Source organism: Pezoporus flaviventris, unplaced genomic scaffold (genome assembly GCF_033815535.1).
Source record: "Pezoporus flaviventris isolate CSIRO_AGI_PZ_B2104156 unplaced genomic scaffold, CSIRO_AGI_Pfla_v1 ptg000057l, whole genome shotgun sequence".
NCBI lineage: Eukaryota > Metazoa > Chordata > Aves > Psittaciformes > Psittacidae > Pezoporus > Pezoporus flaviventris.
Window position 1 is genome coordinate 8,032,166 of NW_026892605.1, and position 27,055 is coordinate 8,059,220.

A 27,055-nucleotide genomic window follows, 5' to 3' on the forward strand; every position below is an offset into this window, starting at 1 on the left:
CTGAAAGAGTTTTATTTGAGGTCACTGCCTCTTCATGGGATGTCTCCTGTTGCTAAAGGTGTGACAGTTGCCTTCATGCTTGCAGACTGGTAAGATCTGCATTATTAAGAGAACATGCATGCGAAGGCAGGGCAGCCTTGGAATGGCTGGTTTCTAACACCATTGTCAAGATAATAGAGTGACACAGTTGGGATAAGGCCCTTGTTTACAGCTATAACAGCTTGTGGGAGTATTGTTCACTGACAGCCCCACCACCAGGCAGTCACTTACTTCCTGGAAAACCTTGCCAGACCAAAAGACAACACATCATATCCCCAGCCCTTCCTGTCCAGCCTCCTTGCACCTCTATAGATGCACGTCATGCCCTCACCCAATCTCATGTTGGCAGGAGGAAAAGATGATAAAATTAATCCCTTCCAGCCGCGTGTGCTAAAAATAACCAGCAGCATATGAGACATTGTTTTTAGATGACTTAAAAAAAACACCCCATGAAAGGAGAGGGAAGGAGGGAGGTGCTGCCTGTTGTCTAACAATTTGTTCAGGAAATACCGCTTGTGCATCCAGCCTCAGGTGTGAGTGCATGAGCTGGCCATGGACACCGGGCTGGTATTATCAGTGAGCACAGAGCAAATGTGGCCTGGGGCTGCACTTGTTGCTCTGGCAGGTGCCCACAGGCCGTGGTTAATGGCAAGTGCTGTGGGGTGGCAACTCTGACAGTTTGCTTTGGCAGGAGGGTTTGATTTGTTTTTCTGGTATTAGGTGCCTACAGGTGAGTCAGGCGCCTTCAGACAGCGATGCCGTGCCGCAGTGATGGGGCTTTCGTTTCTTCCCCCTGCTCTTTAGGGAGGAGCAGGTCACAAGCCGCACGCTCTGGCGGTGACCTGGCTGGAGAGGAGCTGGGCTCCCATGAGCACTGGGAAGGGTGTCTGGACGTTTTCACAGGCTGATGGATCTTATGAGTGTAATTTGCTGGCAGAGCCACACAAAATGCATTGTGCAGCGCTTGGCACCATGCTGATGAACCTTCCCAGGGCGGCTTCGCTGATGCCTTTACTGGTGGCTAATTAGGAAAGGACAGGGAATTGCTTCCCTTTATTTTCTTTTCTCATTTACTAGAAACCAGAGCCTTTGGACAGAAAGCTCTTAGTCCTTGCGCTGTGAACATGTGTGCAAGGAGTCGTGCTCCCTGCTTCCCTGTGAAGCTGGGGAAAGCGTCATGATGACTCAAAAGAAAGCCTGCTGATGTGTATGGCGCAGCAGGTGAGGCTCTCTGACCCTCCGCAGACACATCTTTGGACCCCAGCTTTAGGGACGAAGAATAAGCTCTGTCCTATTCCCTTGCTGTTCCCTTGTGCTAAGCAGCATCTTTTCCCTCTTCTCCAGAAGTCCAGTTTCAAGTTTCAGAGAAGGTAAAGATCTGACCTTGGTGAAACACTCTATTCCCTTCTGCCTTCATCTGAGACAAAACCCTTAACTTGGCTGATCCCCAGGGACTCTTCCTCAAAGCTGCAACACCTCTGGCAGAGGTAATGGAGCACCCCTGACCCCACCCAACTATTCTGCAGGCAGTAGGTACTAGAAAATATTAGAATAGATGTCTCAGTTTCCCATTTTGAAGTTCAAGGATATGGTTATATATTGTTCCTCTTAAAGGCAGAAGTAAAAGCCTTATTTCCTAACGCATAACTACTAGTACTGTGCTGTTGCCCTAGTGTGTATCTGCTGACTTGGAAGTATGGAATGAATTTGTGTAACAAACATGATCACGCATTCAGAATCTGTAAAAAAAATCCCTGAGTTATAACAATGACTCATTTTTCTTGCAAATGCTTTGTATTTATTGTCTCAGCAGGAATTCAAGACATATATACATGGGGCATTCAGCAAAACATCTGGCTTGTATCCAAAACAGGCCTTAAGAAAAACAAACAGATTATTATAAAACAGATTATATTTACATAGCAGATCCTTTGGAGAAGTAACAAAAGGAATCCTAAGGATTCAATGCTCATATATTAGCACTGATAGCTTGGATCTGGGTCTTTTTCCTGAGTTCCCAGTGAAGGCCAGCACTCTTGACAATGCTCAGAGAAAAATAAAAACACAAAGAAGCAAACAGCCTTTGCAGATCTAGACAGAAAAATGTACTTCACTAACACTTAACTCAGATATCCCCATGACGATGCATTTATGGCAATACTTTTTTCATAATATTCATGTGTGCAGCAGCCTGAAGAACGGGGCAGGCTCTATGCAGCCTGCACCTCATTTCCTATTGAATTTAAAGCAGAGTACATTGAGCACAACACCTTTATTAAATATATTTCAGCTGCTAATGTCGAATTTTCCAGAGAGTCCCAGGCAGGCACAATCATTGTTCAGTGTCCTTAATGAAGGCTGTGGGATTCCACCGAGTGCAGGACATGGAGCAGGAGCCCTCCTGCTGAGCTCCCTGCATTGCCTTTGATGAACAGCTTTGCCAAGCTGCACATGGTGCTAGCCTGGGAGCTGGTGTTTAGCCAAACAGAAACTCTACGCATTTACTTTTTAATACCTGAAAAAAACAACTTCTGCACATGTCAGCAAAATATGTTACGTTTCAGTGCTAAGGTGAAAAACAACTATTCTTGAAACATTGTGCTCTCACTGAGAAGGTACAAGGTGGCTTAGAGGAGGGAACCATGCATGTGGCTCAAGACAGTCATAAAGATCCCAGTTATACCACCAGGATAGGGTGAAGTCCTCCATGTGGTAAGCAGGCTAAGTCAGTCATCTTCTTAGTGAAATCAGTGACAAGTAACAGCCATATGTAGTGGGTTGTGACAGAGTGACCAGAGCTATGTAATGACAGTTTTGCAAAAACAGAGTCAGAAGAGCTAACAAAAAAAAAAAATTTATAAATACATACAAAAAAAATTCTTTACAAGGCAGGAAAAATTCTAACTTGAACAGACCCAGAATTTAGAAAGTGCAACTATACAGCCTTATACAATGCAAAGGTACTTACATACAAAGCTAGTTAAGAGAAGGAACTGACCATTGATGTCAGAAGTAGCTACAAAACATGACCAACTTCAGCCATTTTCTTGCTAGCTTACACCCATGAAAAAATGTTTAGGATTGTGTCTCATGTGAAATAACTAGTAAAGCTACTGTTCACTTTGATGGTGATTAGCATGCTGAATTCAGCTCCTCCAAAGCCACCCAAGGGTAATAAGCCCTCAGTGAGCTGGGCATAATGCATCACCATTCACTGGATGTGCTGCAATGGCTGCACCATTCCAGAACTTAAATGAGGTTACCATGAAATTAAATGGAAATAAAGGATAAGAGAAGAACCTTCACTTGACAATACAGTTAAATATACAGAAATCCAAGGCTACATTTTCTGTATTGACTGTAACATTCAATTCTGTTGATATTATGTCTTCAAAGAGAGGCAGTTGCTTTCTTTGAATAAATAACATTCTCAAGAAAACCTGACATTCAACATGGATTCAACTTTCAGATCTACTTCTATTGAAGAGTTATGAAGTTACTTATAAAGACACAGTGGTATTGTACTGTTCTCAAGAAATTATTTGTAATATTGAAACAATTCTACCACACATACTTTAATATCTGTATTTGTGTAACATATATTCATATATGTCTTATATAGTACTACACTAAAGTATACTCCCTCTCTGATGCGTAATGTATTCCTTTATTATCAGACAACATTGTGCTTTCTTCTGGTTTATATAATGTACTTTTATGTTGATTTATGTCATGTTTTGAACTTTTTTTTTGTCATTGCTTTTTAAGCCTAAACAAGTACCATTCAATTAATAGTTCTGTGAAATACTCATGTCAGATAGATAGGGTGCATGTATTTATACTTATATATAATAGATATGCAAATATATATATATAATATAGACTAGAACTATGCAACATCATGTAAATTCATAGAATTCTAATTTTTAGTTCACAAAGCAACATCCTGTAACAAATAACTTTTCAATTAAGATAGATAGTGGTTTACTTAAATGGAATAATTCCACTACCAGATCCCTGTCCAGCAGAATCCATGCTTTAGAAAACAAGAGCAGTCAGAAACAGAGCAACTGGCTTTTGCCTTGTAATATATAATCCCAAGTTCCAAGACACTGGAACTTTTACTGGCTTCTTCCCGAAGGTGCTCCGATCTCCTTGGTGAAACATAGCTGCATGACCCAAAGACCAGAGCGCCACTGGGTATACCAGCCTGAAGGGCAAGTTCCAGCTTGCCCCAAGTACCCCATTGCATGGTTAGAGGCTTTGCCCATTGCTATCTTTTTTTTTCTACCTGACATTCATATGTCAGTATTGCTGTAACATTCTTCGAAGAAATCATGATGCAACAGCCATTCTTCAGCGGCTACAGGCAGCAAAACACAGCACAAAGAGCTTCTTCATCTCCCAGCGTCAGTGAAGTCTCTCGTTCCAAATCCACAAAGCCAAGGTCCTTCCCTGCTTCTCAGCACGCTGTTAGCCGAGGGGAGCTCATGTCTCCGGGCAGAAGAGCTTCGTGAGGAGGTTCAGGATCTTCTGCCGCAGGTTCCACTTGTCGCCTATCCTGCGCAGCTGCAGGGCGCACTCAGACACCACCTCCGACACTGCGATGCACAAGCACAGCCGTCAGACCCAGCACCGCCGCCTGCCCACCCACACCCCTCCTTCACTTTCACGACATATTCACAATACTGTGATTTTATTTCCCCCCCATTTCCTCTCTTTTTAATAGGTGTTACACCCCACTACAATCACCGCTGTACATCCCCACGGACGGCCGCAGCCGCATCCCTCCTCGCGCTTCCCGCTTCCAGCGGTGCTGCCCTCGCTCCCAGCGCTGGAGCCGGGCTGGAAAAGCCGCGTGTATGTCCCGCAAGACTCCGCTACGCACCTGTCCCTTCACTCCCGGTACCCGCGGGAGCGGCGGGGGGCGCAGCTTTCCGCGGAGTCCTGCCGGGCATCATCGCGGTGGCGCGGATCGGCACGACTGGGCTCGGAGCGGCGGCGACAGCGGAGACCGTGCTGCGGGGCGGAGCGCGGCGGGGCTTTCCCCGCGCCGTGACGCATGGAAACCGTAAGGGCGCGGGGGGAATCCCGCCCCCCGGCCGAGGTGCGGGCGGGCGGCGGCGTGTCTGAGCGCGCCCGAGAGGCGGGGAACGGGAGCAGCGCCGGGGTGAGGGCGGGAGCGGGTGTGCGCGGGCAGGAGGAGGTGGGATGGGGTTTGAGCATCCGCGCCAAGAGGGATGGAGTTTGATCTGGGACACCAGAGGTGGAGGGTTCAAGTCTTCTGGTCACGGAGAGGCGAAGGGATGGGGGTTGATCTCCTGGGCCAGGAGAGGTGGAGGGATGGGGTTTGATCCGGGCAAGGAGAGGTGTAAGGATCAGGTTTGATCTTGGGTGTGAGAGGTAGAGGGGTGAGGTTTGATCATCTGGGCCAGGAAAGGTGGAGGGATGGGGTTTGCATCTTCCAAGCAAGAGCAGGCAGAGGGTTAGTGTGGGTTTGTGATAGGGAAGGAGAGGTAGAGGGTGGGATGTGCTTGTGATGGGTAGGGTTGCTCTTGCACTGAGGAAGAAGGGGTGGAGGGATGAGGTGTGCTTGGATGACGAGAAGCAAAAGATGGGGAGTGCTCATGATGGGCAAGAAGACATAGAGGGATGGGACTGCTTGTTCTTAACCAGCAGTTGCTCCTGACCCAGTCCTGCTTTATTACACAAGGTGATGGTGACCTTGGCCTTGAATAAATGATAGTGAAACAAGCTGGACCATATCATGTGCCTTTTTATGACTTAGGGCCTCTCTCCCACTGCTGGATTCTTCCCATTGGCAGCGCAGTGCCTGCACTGCGCATTGCTGGCTGGGACATGCCATGGCGATCACCTATGCTTGCTGTAGTTTTGGATATGCTTTTTTACAAGAAATAAGAGGTGGAATTATAAAGTGGCCCTTGTCACTTTGATCACCGCAGTGTTAACAGAGTTGTGAGTCACTCCTCTCACTCCTGCCTCTTGGGGAGCTTGCTATTTGGTGTGGTAGCACATAGGATGGACTTCTATTTCTAAGGGAAAACAGCTTGACAGAAAGAAAGCGCAGATGGGCCAGACATAATAAAGAAGTAATTTGTAGAAAGTCAATTTGTAGAAAGTAATTTGTAGAAAGTCAAAAAACCCATCTAAACACAGCTTCCAGAAGGAAAAGATGTGGCAGTGTAATACAGACCCACAAGGGGCTGTCCAGCAGCTCTTTTCTGTGGGATAGGAGACTCTGAAATCAAGTTATCTGGAAAACATTGATGACCTTGAAGTCTATTAGAAGAGGGAATGCTCACTAGCACACCTTAGCTCAGAAACCCTTTCCCCAGTATATTTCCTGGAAACGATGACATTTTTGCAAAACAATGAAACAAGGCTGGGATTTCTCTCCCTGCATAGGAAACATCAGCCCTGTGGCTGCCTGGCAGAAGGCAGCAGGCAGTGTTACTGTGGGGCTGGCATGTGGGAGAGCCTCATAGACAGGGCATTTCTCCAGGTGAGATGTCCTAACAAACGGTATGGCTGGATGAGACTTTTGCACAGCCATTGCCAAGAGGGTGGCTGAATGCTGGCTTCAGTGCACTCTAGTGGCACCCCACAGTGCACGCTGCTGGTTTGGGACCTTGTGCCAGAGCAGCTTATGTTGGCCACAGAAGAATTTCTGATGTTTTTGAGAAATGTATCTTCATCTCTCATCCTTTGGTATATAACCTATATGGCAGATAGGCTTATTTGCTTGACTTGATGTTTAGGGTCTTTTTTCAGGTGCGTGAACACCCCTGTTTGTAACCCAGCCCCATTCAGGGAGATCTGACCTTTGCCCACATTATTCCTGTTACGTAAGAAACTCTTTCTTGAAACAGGTTTGTTGGGTTTTAGATGGCGGGAAGGCAAGTAAACAGCTCAAGAGCATGTCAGGCTGTGTGACGTGTCCTCCCCCATTGTGGAGGTGAGCATGTGATGCTCAGGGCTGCATCTCATAGCCATAGCCTAATGGCTGCTCCATAAATCATTGCAGCTCCTCCAGGATGCCAGCACAGGGGGAGGTGGACGCTTACCCACCACGTGCCCCCAGTGCTCTGGGTGCTCAGCAGTCCCAAATGGAGGGGAAGTGCTCATGAACTCTGTCCATAGGGAAGAGGGACACACCAGTCCCTTGTCCTGCTGGGCACATGTGTGTTATGTTGCTTAGTTAGGCAGAGACAGGGATGACCTGAGGCTTATTCTTCTTCATGAATCTGGAGACAGATCTGATACTCAGGCAAATTAAATAGATTACTTGGTCAAATTTAAATAACTGACTGTTCCTCTAGTGAGGTCAAAACCAAATGAACCTTGATCCTGTCCTGCTTAGAAACACTTCCTCATCCAAAAAGGGAGATGATCTTTAAAGGCAACTTCTCCCTCTATCTCTGCAGCAGTACAAAGAGATGGGTTCTTCTTTTGGGCATAGGTGGAGAGGAGATGCTTTCCTATCAGGACAGCTGGGCGCAAACCAGAGGGCTGGTAGAGTCACAGGCATTCATTTATATTCATTTATTTATTTTTTTATTTTATTTAATATTAAAATAGTGCCAGTGTAATAAGAACAATGGGAGACTTCAGTGTACAAAATGGGTTGATAGACCCCACCTGGAGCATCTGGAGGGCTCATCTGTCCATCGCTGTGGTCAGAGCTGTGTATCTGAGAGCAGAGGTATAAAGGCAGGAAGCCCCACTGTTTAGAGGGAAACTGACTTGCACCAGCTCTGGATCTGGCCCACCTCCCACAGGGTTTTATTGGTGTGTGAGAGCCTTACTGGTCTGTGACAAGTCACAGTCTGTTAGGGGGAGAGCAGCACACGGTGGAGCCACTGCCAATTATAGGATTGTGCAACAGGGGCAGAGTGAAAAATAGTCCACTGTGTTTGCGAGCCTGGCGGGCTCTGACTTCTTTTGTTTCAGTTCCCTTAAAGCTGTGGGAAGCACAGGTCTCTGGGAAGCTGCTCTACCAGAGCAACCACGAAAGTGGTTTTGTGCTATGGCTCCACAGATCCCCAGGTGGGCACAGCCGTGGTAGGGAGCAGAGCAGCAGCCCGAGGAGCACATCCCCCTTGGAGCAGACTTCCAGTTTATCTCTGCTTAATGCCATTTAAAGTTAGTGCAATGACACTGCTGAGAAGAGAGAATCATGTTGAGATAACATGCCCCGAGCTTTGCTGGTGTTTGGGCTATGTGGTATAACCAGGAACGTGTTAATGAAAGCCAGCACGTGGTGGACTTTTCATATGAATAACACCAGTGAGCAGGCTTGCTTAAAGGAAATCGAATGTTACAGGGACAAAATCAAGAGTAGGAGAGAAAGGAAATTAGCTGTTTCTTTTTTCTATGAACTCTGTTATTTGTGCTGCATCAGCTTCAAGCTGTTTCCGTGCCTCCCCATAAGATCTTAAATAAATCTCTGTCACTGCTTCATTATTGGAGTTCATCTTCCCATCAAGTCTATCTGGTGTTGACAGCCCCTGTGTTAACTGAGAAGCTGTTTGTTTCTCTCTCTCCTTTTTCCTGTTTCTGCAGACCACAGTGAGCGGCTCCTGTTGATCCTTGTGGGTCCCAGTGCCCAAGCAGGAAACTTGGCTCTATTGTTAGGAGCACAAACCAAAGGTCATTTCGGGAAAGCTCAGCAGGGTGCGGCTGCGCTGAGTGAGGGTGATGGTGACCTTAGCAGGCTTCTTCTCAACCCCCCTCCCCTGCCCCATTTCTTAAATCACTCTAAGTCTTGTTTGCTCTTCTAAGGCACTTTTCCTCCAGGGATCTCTCCCACCGTGGCAAGTAAAGCTTCGTAAATCCTCAAGCCTAAGCATCAATCTCAACCTCATTTTTCAAGGGAACGACTTTGTTCTGTGCTAGCGATTTTCTGGTGGCAACTGCAACAAAGCTTCAGCCTCCAGCAGCTGCTGCTGTGCTGCTGGCACCTCCACTGTGGGGAGGGAAGAGGTTAATGCATCTTTTAATAGCTAATCCAACTTTGATTTTCTGATATAATCAGAAGACAAGAAAAGAAACTAAGGAGAACTGCCTGTTCACTTCTGGGATGTAACCCCACTTGTACAGGTCTTATCTGCTGTTTAAATATTACCTAATGGCCCTTGCACTAATTCTTACACTCTTCCTCCTATGCTGCTGTCTCTTGCCTGCTTCCCTTGAAAGCTTAAACAACATTTTCTTACCAAAAGGTGAGCTGCATGGCTTGTTCTTATATTGCAGTGCTCTACCACTGGCAGACGGATGAACACCCATCTTTTCCTCTGAGACCTCCTGTGTGCCAAGCAGGCAACACTAATTAATTACTTGCAAAATGCTTCTGAAAGATGATTCACGTGTCTCTGATCTGCTGCCTACCAAAGCCAGTGTGGGTGTAGTATTTTTTCTGCTGAGAGCAATAACATTTAGTTGAGGATGGGGTTGGATAGCAGAGATCTTCCCTGATAAAGCTGGAGTCTAAGAAAGGTTATATCCACTGTGCACTCTTTAATCAAGGAGTAACTGTGAGGAAGCTTAGTTGACTGAGTTTTCCTGGTTTTAGGTTCTTACACTGTCAATTCTAAATTATCCAGGGTAGATTATCGAGTGAGATGAATTTTCTGTGAAAGCAGAAAACAAAGACACTGCAGGTGGCTCCTTGTAAAGTCATTCCCAATCCAGCCTATTGGTCATCATCAAAAAGCTTTCTAAAGAGTTAAAAAGGTTGTAAGAGATGGCAAAATTCAGTTGGTATCTTGTTAAGTGCCATTTAGCACTCATGAATATGACAATATCCTCACAAAGGCAAGTCTTTGCAGCTGCTACCCAGAAGAAGTAGAGAAGTAGGTATCATTAAAGTAAATATTGGCACTGATCACTGTTTATGAGGCTGATAGAGTATTTGCTAAAGAGCTCTCTGTGTGTGTAGGTGTCTTTGCAAATGCCAAGCATAGTGTTAGCACAGCTGCACCATCAAGGCTGGGTTTGTGCAGAAGTCCTCCCATGGATGGTGACTACAGTTGTTTTCTGTCTTCCTATCTTTGTTGAGAATTTGGATGTGCTCCATTTCTGGAATTCCTCATTGCTTGCTGGCCTGACAGATCTTTTTTGGGATCTGGCTACTTCCTCTTTCTGTTGTTCAGTATGTCTCCTCTGCACTTGGTCAGGATTTTTGTGTATAGTCAATGCAGCATGCGTAGGATTGAAAAAGATATAAAAGGAAATCCCACGTGAGAGATCCCGCTTCTCTGGCATGCATAACCAACAACCCATGCAGGGTTCATTATCAGTGACTTGCTGTGAATCACTGTAAGTCTAACAGTACAATTAGGGAATCCAGAGGGGTTTTGCTGAACACCAGCATGGTGACCTGGGATTCCTTTTCTGGCACTGAACCAGTCATTAGTACCGCAGTGTCTCCTCTGTACCTCTGCAATGCTGTTCAGTTGGGACAGGGCATGTTTTGCATGGCTAGGAGGCTTTCAGACTGTTCTGAACAATGTTACCTCTGAGCTGGGTTTGGAAGTGCCTTGTTTGACTAATCCCTAATTGGATAAAGAATCACTTAGTGCCCCTGAATCACACAAAGCAGATTTAAATTGGGAAAGGTTTTAACTGGAGAACTAAGGGCGAAAGGCAAACAGAATTAATAACAGAAAGCATGGACCAGTCCAAGGTAGTATGCAGTATCTTTTGTGAAGCCTTCTCCTTTAAAACTTTAAGGCCTTAACTCTTTTATTCACTGTAAAAATTAGAACTATACATTTGCAAAAAGCAGATGATATGTTCAATGTTATAAGAAAATATAGGAACTCCTCTACATTTTGAATTGCTAGTGATTTGTATGAATAAGCAATTAGGTATGTTTGCTTGGGGACCATGTCTTTGTCTATAACATGCCTTATGTCTATAACAAGATAAAGAAAATGAAAAAATGATTTGGATTTCATTTAAAAATGTCAGTTTAGGAAGAAAAGACACAAAAGTATGAGACTATATTGTGAGGAGATCATGACAGCCCAGACCTCAGGAGCTGCAAAGGTATGGGATCAGGCTGTGCCCCTACCCCACACCTGGACATACACACACATAGTGCCAAAATACGCAATTCTGGGGCGCTCCAGTGAGTACTGGCAGTCTCCAGCCATCAGAGCATCACTGGGGGAGGCTGGACCATTTCTGTTTCAGGATGCACATGCTGCACTGTGGCATTGCAAATCCTGCTGTATACCCTCCCTCTCTATACAGAGGGTCCCTACACAGGCTGTGCCGGCTGACAAGTAGGGCAGACTGAAAATGAGTCTTATTGATAAGGTGGCAGGTGGACACAGCCTGTGAAACAGAGGGACCACTTGACTCATCGCTAGACTGACAACACAGTTGGTATAAGAGGTCTGACGGCATCCCATGTCATGAAGTAGTTTCAGTTTCCAGCTTTGCCTCTGATTGCGCTGAAATGAGTTCATTTCCTTTTCGGTTTTATTTTTCATATGCAGAAACATACAGGGAGGAAGGACAGTGTGATTTTTGCTGCTTGTTCTAAATGGGAGAGAAAACGAAAGCCTCCCTGGAGACAGAAATTCCTCTCCAGCTGCTCTGCTGGTATGTCACAGGAGCTTTATGCACGAAGGGCTGCATGAAGACGCAACTCAGTGACCATGACTTTGCATGGAAACAGAAAGATCCTTGCCCCTTCCTGCCAAAAAGTGCTGCCTTTGGGCTCCTAGTGCTTTCTCTGTGTGTGAGCAGCTTGTAGAGAAGAGGAGGACATGCTGGAAGTGATGGTATGGGTGGTATGTGCAGACAGGGATGCTGTCCTCCCTGAGCACCCGTCTATTACTGTGCTGACCTAAGGACTGAATCCATCCACTTCTTGATGTCAGGAGAGCCCTGCTATGGTGAGCCACTCCACACAGCACCACCAACTGTAGCTCATAATCCCATATTGCTAAATGGACACACATTCAAGATACTGCTTTTTTACCATCAGGGAAACCACAACCAACACAGAGCTGCACGTGTTTGATGTCCATGCTGGCTCTGAACATGGGAACAAGCTTCTCCCAGCCATCCACAGGCATGTGCTGGGTGTTGTCATGCCCCAACCACCACCCCAGTACATACACGTGGGGCTCTGGTTGTGCTGCTCTGAGGTCTTGGTTACTGGTGGGAAAGGAAAGGCTGCTCGGGTGACCTTTAGCATTAAGAGTGCAAGCAAACAAGTCAGAAATAAGTCTCCTGTGGAGGGTTAGGACACCGTGTTCTTCCTCACCAGAGATCTCTCTGCAGATGCACCGGCTGACTCCAAACGGTATAAAGGAGAAGTAAATAGGGGAAACAGTAAAAAGGGTTTTGCACTTGACAACAACAAAGTATTTTTTGCACTTTACTACCTGTTGCTCTTCTCTGGGCCCTCTGTGCTTTGGGACGGTCCCGGTGTCAGCTGCTCCCTGCTTCCCTCATGGATCTGAGTGCTGCGTGCATGCCCCGTGTCCCTTCACATGGCTGTCACCATCCTTACCTGCTTCATATGTGCAGGAGAGGAGCACAGGTGCCCATGGGGAGGAAGCTGAGGGGTGTCATGGTGGGGATGTGTGTGGGCTTCATCCCACAGGCAGGTGTAGGAGTCGACTTTGGGTAGCAGCATCTTGGGTTGAGTCACGCTCTGTGGCCATGTTGCCATCCTCCCTCCCTATTTCATCATCCTGCGGTTGGCAGTGAGGTGGAGCTGGGAGGGGGTCACATGTGCTGCAAATGTGGAAGGAGCTCTCAGTCTGCAAAGAGTAAAGAAGTGAGGGGGGGTTGGTGCTTGTTTTGTTGTGTTGTTTTTAACACAAGGCAGTTTAATTGTCTGCCGGTGGCAGGAGTCCAACAGGGGATGGCTGGTGTGACCAAGCTGTGCCTGCAGTTATGACAGAGCATAGTGGCAGGCAGGAAGAGGTGAGGGACGTGCTGTCACAAGGAGGTGTCAGAGAACCTCCAAAAGGGCTGGGGAAGGGGTAAGAGGTGGAGGAGCTCCCCTGGGCAGGTGCCAGTCACTGCCTATTTCACTGCAGCTCTGGGAGATGCTGCGGACTGTTTTGCAGCATGGACTCAACAGGAGGTCGATATATTAGTCAAGAACCTTTGTAGTGGTTTTCTGCTGTTATGAGCACTTTCCCTCTCTGAATCCCAGTGCTGATGGCACTGGTGTCAGAGGGAGATGCTCTGAAGGTGCCTCCAGTATGCACCTGAGGAACCAGAGCACCAGGAGGTGCCCCAGGGAGCAGATTCAGGGTACTTTGTCCCATCCCAAGGGGCCTATAGGGTCTCTCTGAGCGTGGCAGGGAAAAAGAGGAAGCTAACAGACCTCGCTATGGGGCACCTGGAGCAGGCTGCCCCACATCCCTTCCCTTGGGGGCTGGTGGTCTGCACTCCACTGGTGGGGTTCACCTCCTGCTGCAAGGAGAGTGGCTGGCTGGCTCTGCTGCCCCAGGCATCCTTGCTGGCCTTGTGGTGACTGGGGTGTCCCTGGTGACCCCATGGGATGTAATCCTCTTAGGCTGACTGTATGTTCTCCATGGATGTGACTGCCTCAGGTGACCATGGTAGGATGGGACCTCCATTTTGGGATATCTATCATGATTCTGTGTCATATGACCCCCTCAGTGGACGCTGGTCACCCCATGGGGTATGAACCACCAGGGTGACCTTGGTGACCCTGTGGGAAGTGACACCCCTTGCGGTGTCTTTAGTGACTATGGGGCTTTCTTGAGCTGGGAAAGGGCAAACAGGTAGGGCTTTCCTTTGCCAGCCTTTCATGGGATTCTCTGGTTTTCCTGGAGACGTGGTGTTGGCATCACCTCCTCCTCCTCCTCAAGCTGGTGATGAAAGTCCCACATCCCATCACTCAGGCTGGGAAGTCGTGCAGGCGTGCAGACCATGGGACTGGTTAGCCTCAGGGCTGTCAGCGCAGTTGTTGCATCCCTAAGCTTCAGGTTCCCATTGCCCAGCAAAGGACACATCAGGCAGAAGTAACAGTATAGCCAGCAATAGGGCATCTAGGTCTCCAGCCAAAGATTGCACAGACCAACAAAATTCCACATATGGCCAATAAATCTGGCAATGATTGTGTCAAGTATAAAACCCCAGGAGGCTCAGACTACAGAAGCCCACAGAAGTTTGGATGCTTAGTCAAAGTAAATAATGTGAACTTTCAGTTTTGGCCCAGGGCTAAATCATTGTGAAAATCACACTTTTTTTGTGGTATTGCAGCAATTGCTAAAATAAGAAAATGACTACACCAGCAAAATAAGTAAAATACCTCATTAGTCTTCTAAAACCTCAATTAAAAAATTATTGGGGGAAAACAGTCCCAGTTGGTCAACAATCCACTGGACCTGCAGCTCTGGGAAAACTCCAAGGCATGAGGGGAAATCTCTATAATCCCTATTTATTAATTTATCCCTCAAATGACAAAGTATGGAAAATAAGCAATGCACTGAATTGCTTTCTGTATTGGTAACTCTGATAATCATTTTATCTATCCATGGTGTTCTTTGTAATGCCCATTTCTGATTTTGTTAGTTTACCTGTCTCCACCTTTCCTTTCTTTCACTTTCTTTTTGCAGTTGTGATGCTTCTGGGTTTGGAAAAACTGTTTATCTTTCCCTACGGACCAACCATTCTTAAATTAAAGACAAAAAGTAGAATTCTGGTGAAGAATAATGATACTAGTCTTAATTTTGTTTATTTGTGGGTTTTTCTGTTTTTTGTTTTTTTTGTTGTAGTCTATTCTAGGTTGCAAAAATATTTGAGGTAACTGCTACTGGTTCATGATACTGGATTGACATTATTAGTTTACAAAGTTAATTTATAATAGAATGGTTGGAAATGTGAGGTATGCACATAATTGGAGCAGTCACCAAAATAATACTTTCAAGAGATTAAAGGAAAATCCTATTCTTTCACAAATATATAGGCAAAGTGACCTGTAGGTCAAAAACCTGAAAGTCACAGCCTCCCTACTAACACTGAAGCAATGGTACTAGTTCTCTTTCATTGGTATATTTGGAGAATGCATTACTAGAGAAAAATTGCTAGTATCCTTAACTGTGATTTCCTGTATTTATTCTAATGTGAATATTTCATTTTGTTCAGTTCCTTCTAATATCCTCTCAACAGAATAGGACCTTACAACTAGAAGAGGACCTTACAAATCCAACAAGCTCTAAACCCAGCTTTTGTGTGCATGAGAAAAAAAAATGCAAGTTGAGAAATCAAGCCCTTGGCAAGCAGGAAATGGAGCCTGTTCTGTGACTTCCCATGATAAGAGAGGTCTTGGTGGTTATATACTTCTCCCAGGAGCAGAAACATGTGTGTTGTTTGCAGAGCAAAAAGAAAGAGAGGTTTCATAAGACAGCAAGAACTTGTAAGAGTTGTGGTACATACAGGTATTTTCTACTTGCTATTTCTTTTCCTCTATTTACTTCTCTACACGCCCATGAGTCTGCTGCTAAGGCACAGTGCAGAACAGAGCATTCTGGAGGGAGCGCTCGAGGCAGCCTGCTGCTGAAGCAGTGCTCTGCACTCGACCATGAAGAGAGATTTTTCTTGTGCTTGTTCTCTTAATAGCAAAGGTCATTCCAGCTGGATGCATCTGGCTGCTCTTCCATCCCTACCGATAGTCTGTGCATGGCCGCACCCAGTTGCAAATGTGATGGAAGGAAATTCACAACATGAGTAGAGAATTGGCAATAATGCTATCAGAGGGGAGGACCTAAGCCACTGTGTTCTCAGGGATAGGGGGATCAGGGTGTCTTCCTGTGCTTGTAAAGCATTTGAACCCCTGCTGTGGGTATGAGGGAGAATCAGCGTAGCACATTAAGCATTGTCAGGTAGGGTCAGCTCAGGTATGTGCCTATAATGGTGTCTGTGGGACACCCGAGAAAGAAGATGCTCGGACTACTTAAAATAGGATAGGCATGATACAATCTCTCTCTTCTTTTATTCCACTAATTTCTGGAAGCCTGGAAGAATAAAAACTTCCTGATTCAGAAGTCCAGATGGTCCAGAGAAGGACCATAGAAATAATCAGAGGTCTGGAGCACCTCTCCTATTTAGAAAGGCTGAGAGAATTGGGGTTGTTCAGCCTGGAGAAGATTCTGAGGAGACCTTATTGTGGCCTTTCAGTGCTTAAAAGGGGGCTATAAAGAAGATGGGGAGAGACTTTTTAGCAGGGCCTGTTGTGACAGGACAAGGGTTGATGGCTTTAAACTGAAAGAGGGAAGATTCAGGCTGGATGTGAGGAAAATAATCTTTATGGTGAGAGTGATAAAACACTGGCACAGGTTGTGCAGAGAAGTGGTGGATGCCCCATCCCTGGAGACATCCAAAGCCAGGCTGGATGTGGCTCTGGGCAATCTGACCTAGTTGAAGATATCCCAGCTTATTGCAGCGCTGTTGGACTAGATGTCCTTTGACAGCTCCTTCCAACCCAAACTATTCTATGATTCTAAGATACACCTGCAGGCTACCTATTAATATAACTATACTTAATCCTCTAACAATAAGTTTTCTTCTGAACCCATTTGACTAGGACACTATGGCAATGTGCTTGAATTCTGCACAGGAGTTACCGACCTGCAGGTTGGTTATCATAGCTCTAAATCATCATCTAATCATTTTTCTGCCAGCTTTGCCAATATGACTCATTCTTTATTTGTATCATTTGTAAGACATGTGAGCTTGGTAATTGCAGTAAACTTCAGAAATACAGGAATGATGAAACATTCACAGAAATAAACCTACGACAAGTCTGTTGTGTCCCTTAGGATATGTCTGGTTAGTCTTTTTAATTCATGCTTACTGATGCTGGCCCTGGTGGCAGACACTGTTTAAGAACAAAACAGAGAAAAACCTTTATGCAAAAGAGGAAGCAGTCATCAAAACTTGTCTATATAATTATGAGCTATACACATCTGATATTTACTGAAACAGAGGAAATGGAAAAACTTTACATGTTTAAATAGCCAGCACAATTAAAATCTCTCTATCTTCACACCCTTTTCTTTGACCTTAATTGATACCTTCAGAATTCAGTAATCTCTGGTAGAGAGAAGAGGATAAGAGGCCTCTCTACAATCCATTTTTATAGTGTTTCTCTAATTGTTTATTGGAGAATTATCAGGAATTCTTTCTTCTATGTATAGACTAACCCAGGATATTGCAGATACTGACAGTATCAGAAATGGGGAATATGAATCCTTTTAAAAGGATAAGGTTTAGAAGTTTCAAAGCAGTGACTATTTTTACTTATTTCCAGATGATGAAACGGAACTGTGGGGAAAGCTGCACTCATCTAAGACCATTGAACTCTGTTCTCAAAGACTGAATATGAAAAACCTGGGAAAATAACAAGAAAAAAAAAAAAAAAAAAAAATTGAAAAGCTCCAAGACCCCTTATAGGAATCAATAAATTTATCTCTCTCCTTCCTATGGAGACCAGAGAAGTAAACAGTTCTTGCTACGTGGGGTCAGATGCTCTGCTCATGATTAAATTACTAGATAGTGTGCTAGAAGGTCACTCATTATTTAATGTTGATCGTTTAAACCCTCCATCATGTCACAAACTTTCAGCCTAAGCCCAGCCTCTCAGTAGAAGTTGCCAATAAGTATTTTCTCTTTCCTTTATTACTTTGACATTTATTGTACAAAAGCTGTATGGAAGTTATTGCTATTTTTCAAACCATTGATGCAGAGGACAAATACTGAAGGAGAAGCCACCCAGGGTAGGACCTAATCATCAGATAAATAACTGTGCCCCTTCCCTGTGTTCTTTCCTAAGGCTCACAGAGCTGAGGACTGAGTCAAGCTTATGGCACTGGGACAAGCATGGGTGAGCATCTTTTTGCTTGTTGCCTCAATTTAACAAACCCAATTACCTGACTGAACACTTGCATCAGTTGAATGCTATCCCTTTCCTTAACATTAGCCCCTTGACTTAAAATGTGGCTGGGTATCCTCAAAAAGCTGTCCCAGTAGGTCACCTGTGTGACCACAGCAGCACAGTCACAGACATGCCCATTTTGCAACACCTTCTCCTGTTCTGCCCTTAGCTTGGCTTGCAGAGCCTCAAATCCCCACCCAGATTTCTGTCAGGATGGGTATTGGATTGAAGATGCACTAAAAGGTGTTGCTGCTCTTCTGTGCTCGTGTGGGTGCATGCCCAGAGGAGCAGGGGACTAACCACTGCTGCTTGCTCAGAGAAGTGGATCCACACCTCTGCACTGGCTTCTGCCGCACGCCGTGTGTTGGTGAAAGTTTGTGTCATGCAGAAAAATGAAATAATCACAGGAACTCTTGGTGCCCATGTCTCTGTGTTGCAGTTTCACGACCTCCCAAGCAGTAGAATCATAGAATCATAGAATAGTTAGGGTTGGAAAGGACCTTAAGACCATCCAGTTCCAACCCCCCTGCCATGGGCAGGGACACCTCACACTAAACCATGACACCCAAGGCTCTGTCCAACCTGGCCTTGAACACTGCCAGGGATGGAGCATTCACAGCCTCCCTGGGCAGCCCATTCCAGTGCCTCACCACCCTTACACTAAAGAACTTCCTCCTTATAGCCAATCTAAACTTCCCCTGTTTAAGTGTTAACCCATTACCCCTTGTCCTATCACTATAGTCCCTAGTGAAGAGCCCCTCTCCAGCACCCTTGTAGGCCCCCTTCAGATACTGGAAGGCTGCTATGAGGTCTATAGACTTCACTAGAGGGCCAAATTGATTTCTTCTGTTCTTCCCTTCTTCACCCTTCTGTTTTTCTTTTTATCTTTCACTCTCTTTTTCTCTTTCTTTCTTTCCCTCCCCCTTCTTCCAGTTTTCTTTGCATTTTTTTGGAAGAAGACCTATTTGTATACTGCCTCATTAAATCTCAGAGTTTTGCAGTGTAGGACTGCTCAGATATCTGCAAAAAAATGTTTATACTGTGCCCCAGGATGAGGGAGCCTGCAGATGACAGCTCTTGGCAGAATTCCATTTAATTGCTCACTGAAGAGGCCTGAAAAGCCTGATATTCAGGTTTGCTCAAAGAGGACCTGAAATGACAGAGTCTACGTTTGACCCTATGTTTGGAAGAGATGCCCTCGAGATTGTGGACGCCCTGTTCAATGGTTTGATCCATGGCAATAAACGTGCTGCCAGAGGAAAGAGCACTTTGAAAATACTGTGTTTTATTCTCTGTACGGTAAAACTGATTTTACCAATTTCCTCCCTTGGAAGGCCATAATAATGATCAGTCGTGCTTACATAAGTGGGTTTATTTAAAAAAGGGGCAATGTGCAAGAGACAGACTTCACCTTGATTTTCAAAGGAAGATGCCCAGACTACACAGACAGGTGTGATGGCTATCAGTGAGTTTCCCAACACAGCCTTCATTTAGATACCTTCATATAGTCTTCAAACGGAGGAAGGCAGACAAGGTGTCTTTTACCTGAGTGTAATCATCCAAAATGCCTTTCCAGCTCACAAATGAAATAGAAAACAGGTGCTCAGTGAGGACGTTCTTCAGTTCAATCCTGAGAAACCTGTCATTATGTCATGCTGCATTGCCAGTGCTATGCTGCCCATCGAGGTGTGCTGGGGACTTAAGTGTGAAAGATGCAGTGGAAGAAGGGGGCAATGTGTTGAGGTTTCGAAGTTTCCATACACTTTGAAGTTTCCGTACACTTTGAAGCTGCTTTGGGATGAAGAAGAAAAGAACAAAGGGTGAAGAGAAAGTACAGGAGATGGTGAAGAATAAAAGCATGACATTTCTGTGTGCTGGGGACAAGTGGCCATGTCAGCAGTAACAGGAACTTCAAAACCAGAATGCTTTTTCTATTGTCTTATGGGTGATAAAGCAAAACCTGTGGGTGATGGACAGAGCTTAGTGTAGGAACGTGTTGCCAAAGGTTTTCCCAGGCTAATTCCTGGAAAATGGCTGTTTCTGGTGCTCTTGAAGTGGAAACAAAAAGCTGTTCTACAGAGGGGAAAACTAGTGGAAACCAAAGCCTGAGCATTCAGAAAATCCTGTGAAAATGAAGGCTTTGCAGGAGGAGACTGTGAAACCTAGAAAATGGGTATTGCATCATTTCACCAGATGGTTAACTCACTGCTCTGCATGAGTGGGAACATCACTGCCACCCTGAAGTCACCCAGAGGAGCAGCAAGTCATCTGCTGAAGTAGCTCTCAGCCTGGTAAAATTCCCATCCATTATCCAGCTTTTCTCAGGTCACGTTAATGGTTGGACTGGAGGATCTTAAAGGTATTTTCCAACCTAGTTGATTCTGATTCTGTGTACCCAGTCACCCGCATTTTACAAACTAAACCCTAAGTTACTGATTCAAAAACCACATAAAAGCACACTCTTTCAAGGCTGGGAAAAAATAAATTCTTGAGCTCTGTGATAAGCCTTTCAGACATTGCTTGCTGGCTGAAATACTTAATCCTGAAAAGTCCCTGCTTCAAAGCACACTGAAATCAGTCACTCGGTTTTTGTCGTGCTTCTGTAACTACATATATTGAAAGGTCCCCAAAGCCCAGTACACTAATATTTTCTATTGATAATGTTGTGAAAAACCCCAGACCTCACCTTGAAATTTTCTCCTTGCAGGTATCTTTCTGATTTAAATCTGGTTGTTGATGTCTGAGATTTTCTTCACCTTTTAGTTCAGCCCTGGCTGATTGTGGTGATAAATGTATTTCTCTGACCAGCCACAGTAACAGATCCCTTTGGAAAAAGTGGCCTAAGCAGTTCCTTTTCATCTTTATTATGTGGTTTAATCAAAGATCAGTATTGTCTGATTAAGAAGACCATCATCTCTGTGGCTGATGGGATTTTATCTGTGTGAGCTGCTGAACAGGAGCGCTGGCATTTACCTGGGTTTCCCTAAGTGCCTCTTATCTTGCTTTATTGTGTCTGGCTAAGCAATGAGCCTCTGAAGTGAGATCCCAATTGCCTGCCTCAGGGTCCACACTGTAGTTAATGGCGTTGACTGAAAGAAACAGTGCGGTGGAAGAAAAAGCCCACAAGCCAGTTTATGCGGAAGCAATGCATCCCTTATGAAACGTAACATGTTTCTTGGAGTCTGGGCAACACGACTTGGTGGGCTGGATCCCACCCTGGAAAACAGCGTCCCAGTGTGCCTGTGTGAGGCCAAGGCACCGCTCACCCATGCACTGAAGTATTTCCTGGTAGACAATTTCATATTACGTGTTTGAAATTCACACTGCAGCATAAATTCCTTCAGTTTGGAGGCAGGCACAATACCGTGCTGTTGAGACAGGCCACCAAAAATTCCTATCAGCTGTTTCCAAACAGCTGCAATTTATCTCTGCAAGAGAAGAAAAGAACAACAGCCTCTAATTATTTGGAATTGAAAAACTGATATTAGAATAGAACTGTGTGTTTAGGGATAGGTCTTGAACCAGACAAACTAGTCAAGTCTATCAAGATGATATTTTCTGTCTGCTCCCCAAGTCCCTACTGCAGACCCAGGCACATTGGGGCAGGACTGGGAGCAGCTTGGCATTTTTCTCTGGAGCCTGGTACTGGATGGCGGTCATGGCTCCTGGCTAAGGTGAGTTCATGGAAGAGGGGTTCATTTTAACCAGATAGTCTTTAAGAACAAAAATAACCTCAGTCATTTGGGAATATCAAATGAAATTTTCACTTCTGGTGCCATATGTTTATGGAGAAGCTAGAAGACAACTGCTGGTGGCTGTTCCTGTTTTGCATTAAAGCAACATTGCTGCAAGCTCTGCTTCAACGTCATGGAGGTGCCCGAGTGGAAATTTTAGATGTGTGGTTGTAATTTGCAGCTCACTTGGTTAGAATGTATTTTCCAACTTCACTAGGGTAGGAAGGACAGTGGATGCAAAATAGCCTTTTGTGGGGCACTGTGAATATACAGCAGAAGGGTGAAGTTTCTGAAGCTATGCTATTCAAAGTAGGCCAGGGATGGAGAGGAGGAGCATCAGTGGCACCTGTGCATTGGTCCATATGACAGCCAAGCCCCATATCTGGCCTCAGCCGCCCACTGCAGCAAGCGGGTGCAGCTCCCCTGGCATTTGCACAGCCAGCTGCAGCCCTGCTGCTGGTACCGATCTAATTTCACATCTGGGCTTCATGCCGCCTGCGAGCCTCGAGGGAATCCAGTGAGAAGTGCTTGTGTGGGTGTCCATTAGCATGTGTCTGGGTATCTGCTCCTTCAGGGCCCTCTGGGCTGGGGAGCAGGGGGCAGCAAGGGCTGCTCTGCTCACTGCCATGTCCCTCTGGTTACTACCACATCAGCCAAACTGGCAAAGGGAAACCCATGTGGGAGAACTGCTGTTAGAGGCTAGTTCAGATCTTGGGTGAGCCAGGGAGCTACACTTCTGACCTTTTCAGCTTATGCCATGAAATGGCAGGCTGAATGCAGCCCAAAATGTCTGCCTCATTTTTAATAATCTGCCTAGGTGTTTGTATGATACTGAATATCCCATCCCTGGCAGTGTTCAAGGCCAGGTTGGATGGGGCTTGGAGCAACCTAGTAGAAAAACTATTAACATTTTTATAAAAGTAGTAAAATGTCTTCCACTCACACAGTGACCCATGACAGATTTTGCTTGTCATCACTTTTGACCCAGTGTTGGCTGATGGTGGGGGCAGGTGCTTGAAGTTCTGCTCCAGGGGCTTGTGCAATGCAGAAATGGCATATTTGCCAGACAGGAAACCATCCTTTGCTGGTTTCATTCCAATCTCAGTAGCCATGGCCTAACTTCCCTCTGCAGAAGTTTATCTTTCAGTGCTTTCTGGTTTTCTGTGTAGCAGGGGGAGAAGGTAAGAAACAGTTTACCAAAAGTGCCCACTGGTGGACCCTGTGTCTCATATCTCAGCAGTACAGGAATCATACCAAGAGGATTTGCTGCCACTTAACGCTGCTGAGGATAGATAGAAGTGGAAAGGACAGGATCACAGAAGAAAGTCCTTATTGCTGAGTGCCAAAACCTGAGGAACAGGACTTTGGACAAAATCTGTGCCTGCCAGCCCAGGTCTTTACTTCAGTCTGTTTCCATAGGAAAGCAATGATACCTCTAATTTTGCCAGGAAAACGCCTTCTTGCTACAGTCATTAAACTTGAGTAAAGAAAGGAAGAGTGGACAAACATGACACCTACTGGACACATCTGAGTACCTTCTCCAGCAGATATCTCTAGATCTAAAAATACAGGTCTTTCAAAGCATCTGATGACTACACAACTTGGCTGTTTTGGGGCTTGAGGGCCTAAGTACTTCTGGCCTCTCACATGAGTGCATTCAAACTCAAGACATCTAAGAGCAAGACTAATGTTTCCCAGGGAAAAATTGCACAACTTACTTGATTCAGTTCCTTGCCTGTAAACGGTGGTAGTCTCTGTTTTCTCCCTGCTACACAAGGACTGCATTGTTTAGTATGGTATTTTAGAGCTGAAGAATGGTTAAAACTCCTAATCGTTTAAAACTCCTTATTGTACTCTTATGGAACCCATTTTTAGAAAGGGTAGAAAGGAGGACCTTGGGAATATCATTCAACAGAACCCCTTAGAAGCTATGCGAGGCACATGGGGAACAGGGAGGTGATTTAGGACAGCCAGAATGGCTTTACCAGCGGCAAATCTTACCTGACCAACCTAGTGGCCTTCTATAATGGAGTGACTTCATCAGTTAACAAGGGAAGACCTACTGATGTTATCTATCTGAACTTTTGAAAGGCCTTTGACATGTTCCTCCACAACCTCCTTCTCTCTAAATTGGAGAAATCATGGGCTATTTGATGGGTAAGGAATTTACTGGATGGTTGCATCCAGAGAGTCAATGACTCAGTGTCTGTGACAAGTGGTGTCCCTCAGGGGTCCATATTGGGACAAGTACACTTTAATATCTTAATCAATAACATGGACAGTGGGTGCACCCTCAGCAAATTTGAAAATGATGCCAAGCTGAGTGGTGCAGTTGACACACCTGAGGGTACGAGGCAAGATGCTCATTCTCACACTAGCAATAAAAAGCTCATTGTCCCAAACTATTATGATAGAAAAGCAACTTTGTCTGAAATAGGGTACAAGTAACTAAACATGTATCTTAATACTGATAAATGTTGATTCTGGGGCCCAGATTAGCAAGTCACAAGATGCTGTCCTGTTGTAGGGCAGCCTTTGAGTTGAAGGTCCTCATATAGGTTTGCAGGCCATGGTCAGCACAACTTAGGCTATGTAGGGTGAGAAGGGACACACAAGTGTACTTCCATAAGCCTTTACTAAAGCACACAGCTCTTCAAATTTGATCTAAGTCCTCTTTTTGGACTTCATAGCTGGCTGCCAACTGTCAACATTCAGCCAAACTCAAATGTGAATGATTCTGCTCATTTACTAGAGAGTGGATTTGGTGGTATTAGGAATGACGCTGGGAATAGATGACATGTTTTCATCATTCTCTTAAGGCAGTTAAACCAAAAACATCTTATTTAAGTGAACCTGACTCTTCCAGAAAGTACTGTGCTGAGTCAAAAGATATTCAGCTGGGGACTTAGCTTGGCCATCTAAGACAGATGCTGAATTTTTAACCAATGATTTTTTTCCCCCATGTCTACTGCTTCATAAGTGCCTGTCTTAAATTTAATCTGCCATTTCATTGTCCAGTTTTTCATCACTGCAAGATTATCCAGCAGTTTCCTGTAACTCAGCACAGCAGAAATAAGGCTGTCCTACAAATTGTCCTGTCCCATGAATACCATTGTCTCATAGACGAAAACTATGTTTCCACATTCTCCCAGTTTTGGGGAGATTACAAGCAATGTAGCTACTGTGAGAAGTAATTTTAAGTTTATGGTGTGAAATTTTCTTCTCTGAGAGATCTGTCCAAGGCCAGAATAGGGTTGATGCCAGTATCAACTGAGGACAGATTCACAGGCAAGCCTCATGGCTTTTGGCAGCTAACAGGAATCTGGAGTTAGTTTAGAGCGAGCACAGGAAGGAAAAGCTTTCAATGTTTGGATGCCGGAAAGGGTCTCTTCCTCAGGGGTTGCAGTGACAGGACAAGAGGTGATGGGTTCAAACTGAAACAGGGGAAGTTCGGGTTAGATATAAGGCAGAAGTTCTTTACTGTGAGGGTGGTGAGGCACTGAAGCAGGCTGCCAAAAGAAGTGGTAAATGCTCCAACCCTGGCAGTGTTCAAGACCAGGTTGGAGAGAGCCCTGGGTGACATCTAGTGTGAGATGTCCCTGCTCATGGCAGGGGATTGGAACTGGATGATCTTAAGGTCCTTTCCAACCCAAACCATTCTATGATTCTCTTATTAATGCTGCAGCAGTGTCTTGAAATATTGGGATTTATATCCAATATATAGAACTAAACATGCTTGTAAAATGGAAGTTGTAGAGAAAGAAAAAATATCCTAAAAAAATGAAAGAATCCCAGAGAAGCAGCCAGAAGCACTGCATATATGCCCCTGCTCATCCCCATCAGCTTTGTATTCAGGAGGCATTAGGGCTGGAAGGGAGGAACTCACCACAGGGTAGCTTCGACACTGAATAATCTGGGCTGAGCTATGCCCCATTTCTCAGTGATGAGGACAGTAGTGTTTTTATTTTATGGTGGCTTAGCTCCCTCTGCTGTGTATGCGGTCTGAAGGCTCAGACAGGAGGAAAGAGGAAATCAAAGGGATGGGCTCAAAGGAAAAACATTAGAGGAAATCCTGTGCCAAAACATGCCAGACTTACTCAGTGCATTTCTGCTGACGGCGTCCAAAACCCCAGCAGCTTCACCAGTATTTGTGGTGCTGGGGTGGGGCACAAGCAGACCACTGCCAACATTCCTAACCATCTTATTTATTAAGACACCTACACTTCCAGTTTCACATGGGAAGATCTTAATTTTCTTCCCACCACCAAAACACCAGCTTAATATAAAATAACAACATAACTTTTCCACTATTTGTTGTGAGGGGAGTTGTTTGCTCCTAATACTCTACACATTAGCATTTTCCTGATGGTTTCTTTATTTCCCTTGCTCTTATTGGTTTCCCTTTAGTGATCTCTTTCCCTTCTTATGATCATATTGTACTTGTCACTGCAGTAGGTTAAGAACAAACTACTGATGTCTGTGCGCTGCAGGTATCTTATCAAAGATACCTCAAGGGCATTTGAAGTGAATTGTTTCATCAGCCTACTATGGATCAATCAGAAAAATCAGTATTTTAGGTTTCCTCTATGTGAACTCTATTCAGTAAGTTAAGAGAACAAAATACATCGAACAGATTTGGGGTTGAATGATCTTTGCCAGCTCCAGCTAGAGCGACCAACAGGTGTCAGCGCAGGAAGTTGCTTGAGCTGCTAGCTGCCAGCAAAAACCAGCTATCAGCACAAAAATCTTCAATTACTGTTCGGTTTGTGTGCATAATACATCTGGATACGCTCCAAGTAGTACTGTAATAAGATTAAAACTTACTCAGAACTTCCCTTGCCATAGAACAAGTCCAGCTGGTCTGAAGTCTGGCACTGGTTGTGCTTGTCAAATAAAGTCGTTAATGACCAGAACTCAAACCCATCTTTAGGTGCCTTAATAAAGGACAAGTTAGTTTTCTTCACTTTTTTTTTAATAGGGGAAATTGAAAATTAAGGCTTGCATCCATATGGAAGCCTAAAGCAGTCGATGGGACTGCAATTAGTCTGGGATCAGGGTATAAATTATTAAGAGGAAAACTTTGACAGCTTTGTAAAAGCTCTGTTAATTTCCTTAGGATCTGCTGTTGAGCAATGCAGAATATTTTGGACTTTCCTCTCCAGGTACAGCTGTGTCTAGATGACAGAGACTGTAAAAAAGCTGCCTTAAAGCCTGTGTTCAACTTCATTGTGTAAATACCTGAACTCTGCTATTTCCTTCCAATGTTGTGTTCATCTAGATCATTTCAACAGACAAACATTGTTCCAGTCTTTGCTATTTGGTTTTC

The 27,055-nt window shown here is 44.9% G+C and overlaps 1 protein-coding gene across 1 annotated transcript; it reads right to left on the bottom strand.

The window, feature by feature from the left end:
* Positions 1-1,964: 1,964 nt before the first annotated feature.
* PMAIP1 (phorbol-12-myristate-13-acetate-induced protein 1) lies at positions 1,965-5,192 on the bottom strand. The gene is made up of 2 exons (XM_061469553.1): positions 4,928-5,192; positions 1,965-4,640 (listed from the first exon to the last, which is right to left on the bottom strand). Exons 1-2 carry the CDS (start codon positions 4,998-5,000, stop codon positions 4,528-4,530), a joined length of 186 nt encoding a protein of 61 aa, XP_061325537.1. The 5' UTR covers positions 5,001-5,192; the 3' UTR covers positions 1,965-4,527.
* Positions 5,193-27,055: the final 21,863 nt, after the last annotated feature.